This window comes from Mus pahari, chromosome 14 (genome assembly GCF_900095145.1).
Source record: "Mus pahari chromosome 14, PAHARI_EIJ_v1.1, whole genome shotgun sequence".
NCBI lineage: Eukaryota > Metazoa > Chordata > Mammalia > Rodentia > Muridae > Mus > Mus pahari.
In genome coordinates, this window is record NC_034603.1 from 14,892,844 (window position 1) to 14,903,303 (window position 10,460).

The 10,460-nt window shown below is 43.6% G+C and overlaps 1 protein-coding gene across 1 annotated transcript in view; it reads left to right on the top strand.

The window, feature by feature from the left end:
* The first annotated feature begins 2,989 nt into the window (after nucleotides 1-2,989).
* Havcr2 (hepatitis A virus cellular receptor 2) overlaps nucleotides 2,990-10,460 on the top strand; it is a 28,039-nt gene continuing 20,568 nt past the window's right edge. The window contains exons 1-3 of the mRNA XM_021214059.2: nucleotides 2,990-3,047; nucleotides 4,249-4,590; nucleotides 7,083-7,177. Coding sequence (XP_021069718.1) covers nucleotides 2,990-3,047; nucleotides 4,249-4,590; nucleotides 7,083-7,177 — 495 coding nt within the window. The remainder of the gene's footprint in view (nucleotides 3,048-4,248; nucleotides 4,591-7,082; nucleotides 7,178-10,460) is intronic.

Genomic DNA, 10,460 nt, shown 5'->3' on the forward strand with positions numbered 1-10,460 from the left:
AGAGAGAGAGAGAGAGAGAGAGAGAGAGAGAGAGGCTTCAATTGAGGAAATGCCTCCATGAGATCCAGCTATAAAGCAGTTTCTCTATTAGTGATCAATGGGGCAGGGCTCAGTCCACTGTGGGTGGGTTCCATCCTTGGGTTGGTGGTCCTGTGTTCTACAAGCAAGCCGAGCAAGCCATGTGAGGCAAGCCGGTAAGCAGCACCCCCCCGCCCCCGCCCAGTCGCCTCTACATCAGCTCCTGCCTCCAGGATCCTGCCCTGTTTGAGTTCCTGCCCCCACTTCCTTCAGTGTTGAACAGCAACGTGGCAATATAAGCCAAATAAACCCTTTCCTGCCTAGATAGCTTTTGGTCATGGTGTTTCAACCCAGCAATAGAAACCCTAACAAAGACAGGCCTGGGAGATGGCTCAGTGGGTAAAGACAATCTACCATCAAGGCAAAAACCTGACTTTGATCCCTAGGACCCACAGGTAGGAGAAAGCTGACTACAAGTTGTCTTCTGACATACATGTTGGTACTCTGTACCAAAAATAAGTGACTAAAAATTATAGCAACAACAATAAGAAGATGAATTAAATATCACTTCAGTTTTTTGTTTTTTTTTTTTAAATCTCAATAAAACACTGACTACTTGCTTTAGGCAATACTCATACGTATGGGCAGAAACCCTCAAGGACTGTAATTTTGAGACTATGAAGTATTTCCATAGTACGGTTTAATGCACTTCTGGTTTTTTTCCCCCTCGTATGTTTATTGCTAAATGTTGTCATTTATGATGCAGATTCTGTGTTTTAATATGACAAAAAAAATCCCACTAAGAAGAAAAAAATTAAGATGAAAAAAAATTCAGAACCGAGTGCCTCACAACCAGACCAAGGATGAGGTGGGCCTCTACAGGCTCTTCCATGGCTGCACTTTAGTAAATTAAAAAATAAAAATCAGTGTTTTACAGCATTTCTCACAGAAATGGGCACTGTGGGACGTATGTGTAATGCCAGTACTTGGGCAGTAGAGGCCAGGGGGATCAGAAGCTTGAGGCCAACTTGGAGTTCCAGGTCAGCCTAGGTTACATTGGACCTCATGTCAAACAAAACAGAACCAAGCAGGACAGAGAAAAGCGGTAAGAGTTGGTGTCAGCAGCAATTCTAGGGCCCCGACAGTAAATGTGACAAGACACAGAACTGCACGCTGGTGCACTGGGAGCCACGCCCAAGAGCCTTAGTCAATATGCACCGCCCCCCCTTCAGGTTTAATCCTCTCTCCATTATACAGAAATGTATTTTGCAAGTTGTTAATACAGATATAGGCCGACAGAAAAGACATTAAATTCATGCAACATAATTTATAGAGCAAGTCTAGGGCTCAGGGAACTTGTAATTACTCTAAACATGTGCCTTGGATCTGTCATTCTCTTGAGTCGCTGTTGTCTGTAGAACAAGGAAATTAAATGAGCATCTCTTGAGTAGCCCTCGTTCCACAATTCTGTGGAAGTTCACACACTGGGCAAGTTAGATGTTTTAGCAGGGTTTCCTAGCAGATATTTAGATTAAATACATTTAAGGCATAAAGACACGTGGAGGAGCTCTCAGGAAGGGCGGACACAGCAGAAACCCACCAGGTTTTCAGAAATGACACAGCCTGGGAACTGACTTCCCTCTGTGGGAAAACTTTGGTTTTGAAGGTGTCTAGCTAAATGTCACTCGTTAATGGCTGAGAGTGCTGAAGTCTTATGTGGTATCATGATCATAAATGACATGGCTGGAACTTAACGTATTCTGATGATTCATATTCAAAGTCCCCCTTCCCTCCAGGGGAACAGAGGGAATTCCTCATGTATATGCGATGGAATGCAACGGAATACAGAAGTCTACTCAGCTCTGTCCAAACTGTGGGCCAGAAGCATTGCAGCAGGAAGTATGTGCTTCCTAAGTAGGAGATTTTGAATGTTTGAAGGTCAAAGTCAGAGCGAAGGTGAAGCTCCACATGTATCACTGACACAACTTCTTTGGTATTGTTAACAGAGGATGGTGGTGTAGCCCAGGCTGGCCTCGTATTCAGTGATCCTCCTATCTCAGCCTTCTGAGTGCTGGCATTACAAGTGTGCACCCACCACCTGTAACGGAGTCTTGATAATCTCCTTACCTCATAATACAATTATAAACAAGAAACGTCAGATAAAATATGCTGATAGATTACATTCTAAAGTGTATTAGGCCAGGGATGACAACTGAGCTCTCAAGTTGTCCATAAATTAAGGATATAACAATGATCACTTTATGTATTTACTCAGCTACCTAGTTAATTAGTTAATTTTTTTCCAGACAAGGTTTCTCTGTGGAGCCCCTGTTGCTTTGGAATTTGCTCTGTAGACCAAGCCTGGCTCAGAGTCAGAGATCTGCCTACCTCTGCCTCCCGGGTGCTTCAATTAAAGGTATACACCGCCATGCTGAGCTTCACTGATTTATTCTTTAGCTCCCAGTCCAGGGTCTGGTTCAAAGCCGATGCTTCAAGAACATTGGTCACAGGTCTTATTAATGGAGAGTGACCTGACTACACCAGGACACATGAGTGACATGCCGATGATTTTGTTCCCTGGTAACTGGCCAGATCAGTACATGGACCATCTCGGGCTATTTTATCTGAGATCATTGGAAGACTCTCTCCTCTTGCCATGACTAATACTTTTCTATCTCTGCAATAGGACTTCCTCTTTGTTGATCTCATGTAATAAACCTCAGAATGCCTTGCAGGATGTATCTAGTATGACATTACACAGAACTGGAACGTTCTCTGACGTGACTAGATTAGCAGTACTGACATGAGAATCACTGGAGGTCAGACATCCTGGGGAACAGGCTGGCCTCTGTGGGTGTGGTTAGCACTCATGATTCTGGGTACTCAGAAGTTAGAGGAAGTACCATTTTAACTGAGGAGCTAACGCTAATCCTGCACAGAGCTGTTTTTGGATTTCCCCTGTCAAGTACTCATGTCTTTAGGTCTTACCTTCAACTGTGTCCTGCTGCTGCTGCAACTACTACTTGCAAGTAAGTGTGGGCCTGGACCTTTTCAATTGGAGGATTATTTCAGAGTGCAAGGCAAAGATACAAGGATGGTCATAGTGATGCTGTTTGTAATAGCAACCTAAATGTCCAATAATGGGGGACTGGGTAAATAAATTTAACATAACAGTGACACAAGCAGTGAGCTTAATTGAACAACCTCATATAGACTGTTGGCATTCACAGTGCTACAGAGAAAATCAAGGCAAACAATCATGTGTGCAAGTGTTGTGTGTGGACGTTTTTTAATGTTTGGGCTCTAGGAAGGGAAGCCATGAAATGTGAAGAGTTGGGAGAGGAGTCATGCTTGCACATAACTTTCATGTGGTTTGAATGCATTGTCATAGACATGTGTGTGTTATTATTAAGGAATTTATTTTAAACTTCAATAAAACATAATGAGGAATCTCAAATATGCAAGCTACTAGCTTTGTTTTGCCAGAGGTTCTATTCATGACAGAGGGAGGGGGGAAGAGAGGGAGAGAGAGGGGGAGAGGGGGAGAGGAGGAGAAGGGGAGAGGGGGAGAGGGGGAAAGAATGAGGTTACCTTTCCTTTGCTAATTAACAGACAACTAGTCCAGATTAGGTGGGTTATTTTCCTGGCCAACAATGCCCATTTTTCTGAATGTTAACTCCTTTAGCTCTGGAGTCACATTGGCTCGTAATTGAAGGGCTGTGGTTCTGAAAAAGGAGGAGGGATGTCCTGTGTCAAGGACCCCACAACACGTGGAAACTGAGAGAAATGTAAGTTCTCACGTTCCATCTCGGTCCAATGGAGGCACACATTTTAGGGAATGAGCCTAGGTCGCCCAGGCTGGCTCAGACTCACTACAGTTCTTCCCCAGGCTCCTTACAGGGATGTCAGGCTTAAGTCATCATTCCTGGTCTAACCATTTCTTTCCTGAGAGATGGTTTCATCACTTTGGCTAGCCTGGAACTTGCTCTATAGTTCAGGCTGACCTCTAGCTCAGGATTTTCCTGTCTCTGCCTGCTGAGCTCCAGAATGACAGGCCTGTGCAATCTTAAATGTTTAAATGGGATTTTCTGCTGCCTCTCAAATCAGAGAATCATTGGCACAGTCCATCCTCCTCCCAACAGGGCAGCCATAGTTTCCTCTTTTACTCTGTGATACATTGCTTGAGGAAATGGACCCTCACTGTATTGACCCCCTTTCCTTCCTTTACAGGGTCTTTGGGAGATACTTATATAGTTGAGGTCGGTAAGAATGCCTATCTGCCCTGCAGTTACACTCTATCTACACCTGGGACACTTGTGCCTATGTGCTGGGGCAAGGGATTCTGTCCTTGGTCACAGTGTAGCAATGAGTTGCTCAGAACGGATGAAAGAAATGTGACATATCAGAAATCCAGCAGATACCAGCTGAAGGGCGATCTCAACAAAGGAGACGTGTCTCTGATCATAAAGAATGTGACTCTAGCTGACCATGGGACCTACTGCTGCAGGATACAATTCCCTGGTCCTATGAATGATAAAAAATTAGAACTGAAATTAGACATCATCAAAGCAGGTGAGTAGACCTTTCTGTGTTATCATTGTCCATCAGCATCCCTGGGAGCCATGATACCATAGAAACAGAGGATGCTCACATCTGACTTCTCCAGCTACAGACCCTGGGATGGGATGGGAAGATATGAATTAATAGGCCTCACCTGTGAAATGCAGTGGTGTAGCTTCCACATGTTTTTGAACTCCAGGATATGGTCTACTGAAGGGGAAGAAAGACCTAGACCAGAGGGTCAAGATCCTGGCTGATCATTAGCATCACATGGAGAGTTTCTGCTTTTAATTATCTATTTTAATTGTTTTTATGATATACTTTGATCATATTTTTCCTCTCCTCCAACTTCTGATCAGATTTTCTCCACCTCCTTACCCCTACAACGTTGTGTTCTTTCTGTCTCTCAAACGCACACACACTCACACACACATCAAAACTCAGAACAAACAAGCATAATCAATAATATGAAAAATATCTGACAAAACAAAGTGCACAAAATCAAATGGAGTATTTCGTGTTGGCCAGCTACTTCTGGGAAAGGGGCCTACTCTTGAATGAGGCTGGTATACCCGGTGACACTCCACTGGGGAGAACTGGATTTTCTATTTCCCAGCGGGCATCAATTACAAATAGCTTCTTAGAGGAGTGGGAGCTCCTGTCCCCTTCCCCCTTCCAGTGTGGGGATTTCATCTGGTTTGAGTCTGTGCAAGTCTTAGGAGTGCTATCATTGTCTCCATGAACTTACATATAGAGAGTAGTCCCGCTTCCTCGCAGCTATCTATTACCTCTGGCTCTTACAATCTTTCTGTAGAGAGAATCTCTTGTGTAGTGTGTGGAGGCATCACTTGTCAAGTAAAGGCTAGTGGTCTATTAGCAAAAGGCAGGAAGTAATAGGTGGGAATTCTGGTTGAGAGTCTGGAACTCTGAAAGAGAGTCAGAGGCAAGAGATTTCATCCTGGACTCTGAGAAATTCAGGCACATGAAACTGAGAAGAGGTAACCAACCATGTGGCAGACATAGTCTAGAAGAAATGGGGTATACAAGTTATGAGCCAGTCGGAGAACTTGCCAAAGCTATTGTCTAGGTACTTATTCATAAATAATTCAGTTCCAGAGTCATTATTCTGGGAATAAAGAGACCAGGTAGAAAAGACTGTGGCTACAAATGGTGTCCCACATTAGGCACCAAATGTTGTTTTTAATAAAGTCTCAAATGTTCAATTTTACCAATAAAGACTAGGGAGCCAGATGCTGGGGTAATAGCCTGCTAGCTCAGAGAGACAGAGAAAGAACCCATTTGACCTTCCTCCAAAGTAGATGTCCCAAAAGAAGAAGGAAGTTCTCCTCTCCACACTGTCTCAAAAACTCTTCAAACTGAATGTCCCTCCCTTCTACTTCCTGTGCATCTCTCTCTATCCATCCTCCTGACTCTTCTCATTCTCTGTGCTGTTTTTCCTATGTCTACTCGTTGTCAACTGGCTGCTTGCTCTGCCTCTTGTCCTGTTGTTGACTTTATTTAATCCTGTTTACAATAAACAGAAAGCTTTCAGATTAAAGGTGTGTGCTAGGGTTGAGTCACGCCACAACTAAAAACAGGCTTGCCCAGTAAACAACACAATCTCAAGAGTTTACAGTGTGATCAAATATCCCGCGGCATCTTTCCATCTCCTCTTGGTGCTTGGGCCCTACCTAGAAACCAGAGACTATCTGGAGATGGATTTTGAATTTTTTTCCTACATAACAATCTATTTTAGGTAAGCCAGGAATATAAACCACTGGGTTGTATGCATGTTTTAAGAAGATGTATATGTACATGTTTATGTGTTTTAAGATAGATTAGGTTTTAACATAGGGTCAGGTATGTAGCTTAGCGAAAGTCCCTGGGTTCGACTCCCCATCACTACACAAATCAAAGAATTTAAGAGCACATCTTTGTGGCCATGTGGATCAGAGTTCAAACCCACTCTCCTTCTTATTAATTTTCTAATATTGGAACATTATTTCAAGTGTATGACCTTTTCAGCTGTAAAATATAGTTATCTACCATATAGGCCACTGGAAGGATTCTATAGGCTGAAGCTTATACAGAAACTTTAGTGTGACCTCTGATGGCTGGTACTTCCATTACTAATTAGGCTGTAGCAATGGTAAGTGCATCCCACCGCTGTTACACATCTGAAATATGTGCTACATGTAGATTTGGAGCTGAGGGTATGTGTCTCTTCATTTATGGTCGTTCAGATGTCGTCTTCTGCCCTGTCAATGTTCCCTGACGTAGACTGGGCTCTTAGCAAAGCCTTACTCTTGGCTGAGTGAGATGGCTCCACGGGTCAAGGCACTTGCCACCAGGCCCGATTGCCTGAGTTTTGTCTCTTCAGCTCACATCATGGAAGGAGAGAAATGATTCCTGAAAGATGTTTTCTGACCTCCACATGCTCCCCCTCCCCAATAAATAAATGTTTAATAAATCCCCTTACCCATAATAATGTTTTCTGACTCAAGCCAAGGTCACCCCAGCTCAGACTGCCCATGGGGACTCTACTACAGCTTCTCCAAGAACCCTAACCACTGAGAGAAATGGTTCAGATAAGGAATATGTATTTACTTCGTATCTCAGTTCACAGAGCCTTGAATATGATAAATAGCTAAGAAAAATCACTTTTTTTTCTCAGCATCTGTAATATTGTTTGAGGTGAATGAGGTGGTGGACCACATCTTAGCCTCCTGGGTTAGGATTCGAAATCACAAACTAGTCAGGTGAGCGGAGGCAAGGTCGTTTGGTTCTCTGGGACTCTGTTTCCTCTTCTGTCCAAAGAGCAGGACCTGGAGACCTTTGGATTTCCTGTATCAGGAAAATGACCTGCCCCTACCATGAAGAAATGATTTTGGGTATCCATAGATTTTGCTATACAAAGGAAGAGAAACATTTACTATCACCATTGTTTCATTTAGAAAGGCATTTGGGAGTAGAGAGATGGTTCAGCCATTAAAGGCCAAGACTCACAAATAACAACGGCTTTAACTTACTTTAAAATTTTATTATATTCTGTGTGTGTGTGTGTGTGTGTGCGTGCGTGTGTGTGTGTACAGTCATGTGTCATGGTTGGCATGGGCATGTAGCAGCAAGGGAAAAACTTGGAGGTACCTGCTTTTTCCTTGTACTGTATAGGTCAGGGGGGTGGGGTGGGGATCAGACTCAGGTCTCAGGCAAGTATCCTTATACATGGAGCCATTTAGCTGGCCCTTACATAAAACTTCGTTTAAAAAAACCTCTAATAAGAAATTGTTCTATTTTAGTTAAATATTAAGTAAACAGAGTCTAAAAGGAAAGGCTCACAGCATAGTCTTCATTATTTTCTGATTTACTCTGAGCAGGCCACTTTGCTTCTCTCTGGGGTTAACGGGTTGATTAGGTGTCATTCAGGGCCCTTTCTAGCAGGATGCATAAGGAGGAACTGCAGTCCTCATAGGGCACGAGGCTGAAAGCCTTCCCAGAAGAAAAACAGGGCCGGAAAGGCTGTCCTTGGGCACACTGATCAGGGATGTTAATCTCATCTGACTTCTGGGTAGCGTTCTGTCTGTTCTTAAACTCTATGAAGCACTCTTCATTTCCCTTAATGGGAGAGAAAAAATAGTTTAAGTTCCATCTCACCAGGGCACACATCTCACAAGCTACAACGTGTGAGATTTCGATAAGAAAATGAGTCCAGTGTGTGTCACAGTGCGTTCTTGCTGGGCACCTAGCTCAGTGGATATGCCTGTCACTAATCCTGTCAGTCAGGCTAGAGGGCAGGGTGAGAAAATGGTTCCGCGCTGCATCTGCATCTCTGCATCGAGAGTAAGCTGGGTCCTGAATCTCCTCCTGCTAATTCCCAACTCAGTAACATTGCTCCAACCCTTGGAAGTTTAGGTTTCTCATCGCTGCGGTGAGGCTTCCAGAGCCTGCCTCAGAAGGTTGTTGCGAAGATTAAACAGATCAGAAACTTCTATCTCCCAGCCTCCAAATTAGGGTCACTGGTGAGCCTTCCAATTCTGGATTGTAGTTCATTCCAGACATAGTCAAGTTGACAACCAGGAATAGCCACTACAGTAAGGCCTGTGAAACCAGCGGAGAAGCAGCAGGTCCGCAGACGGAACTCAGCTATCCATCGGCTATCAACGGAACTCAGCTATCAACTTTACCTTCCTTCATCAGTTGCTCTGTGGGGAAAGGTCGTCTCTATTATGTCATGAGCAAGGAAATGAAATGCAATGGAAACCTATGAACACACGCACGGTGTTCACAGCGGAACTAGCGGAATTCTGCCAGACTTTCACTGTGTGCTATTGTGCTATTTTGAAGAAGAGCTAGACATGACCTAGAAAGGACCTCAGTGCTCACAGAGTCCCCTTTCCATCAGTATTGATGGACATCTGTGTATGCTTGCAGGTTGCAGGGATGCAGGCATGGGAACCCCCCTCCTCACAAGGCAGCGCATCTCCTTGTACCCATCTATGTCTTGAACAGAAGCTTCCTTCCCTCTACGTTTTGCTTGCTATTCCTGCCTAAGGCAGCGAGAACAGTCTCTTCTCTTACACCAGGCAGTGTTGGCACATTACCTTGATAGAATCTCCAAGGTTTTCAAGAGCCAGACAGGAAATAGTTAAACAAACAAACAACAGAGGATAATATTCTAAAGATAAGAAAAGAAATGGAAAATGAAATTCATTGACATTTAAAGGCTTGTTTACAGATGTTATACTATGCCAGTATATGCCAGTACACATTTGAATAGCTGTGTATACTTTTTACTTACTGCGAAAGTGAGTATATACACTATTTCAATATTAGGAGGGTTGAGCCTTTAAAAGTGAGAATGGAATTTCCTAAACCCGCATGAAACAGAACAAATGTGTTCTTCTCTTATTGAAGGAGCCAAGACTGGATCCCAGGGGAGTCTGAAGCTCTGGAGAAGGCCTGCTCTGAGTCCCAGCTTTCTTTCTTTCTTTTTTTAAAATTTTATTTTATTTTTATTTAAACAATTTTTTATTAGATATTTTCTTCATTTACAATTCAAATGCTATCCCAAAAGTCCCCTATACTCTCCCCGAGTCCTGCTCCCCAACACACCCACTCCCACTTCCTGGCCCTGGCATTCCCCTGTACTGAGGCACAGAATCTTTGCAAGACCAAGGGCCTCTCCTTCCAATGATGACTGATTAGGCCATCTTCTGCTACATATGCAGCGAGAGACACGAGCTCTGGGACTACTGGTTAGTTCATATTGCTGTTCCTCCTATAGGGTTACAGACCCCTTCAGCTTCTTGGGTACTTTCTCTAGCTCCTCCATTGGGGGCCCCGTGTTCCATCCAATAGCTGACTGTGAGCATCCACTTCTGTATTTGCCAGGCACTGGCATAGCCTCGAAAGAGACAGCTATATCAGGGTCATGTCAGCAAAATCTTGCTGGCTTATGCAATAGTGTCTGCGTTTGGTGGCTGATTATGGGATGGATCCCTGGGTGGGGCAGTCTCTGAATGGTCCTTCCTTCTGTCTCATCTCCAAACTTTGTCTCTGTAATGACTTACATGGGTATTTTGTTCCCCATTCTAAGGAGAGACGAAGTATCCACACTTTGGTCTTCCTTCTTCTTGAGTTTCATGTGTTTTGTAAATTGTATCTTGGGTATTCTAAGTTTCTGGGCTAGTATCCACCTATCAGTGAGTGCATATCATTTGAGTTCTTTTGTGATTGGGTTACCTCACTCAGGATGATATCCTCCAGATCTATCTATTTGCCGAAGAATTTAATAAATTCATTGCTTTTAATAGCTGAGTAGTACTCCATTGTGTAAATGTACCGCATTTTCTGTATCCATTCCTCTGTTGAGGGACATCTGG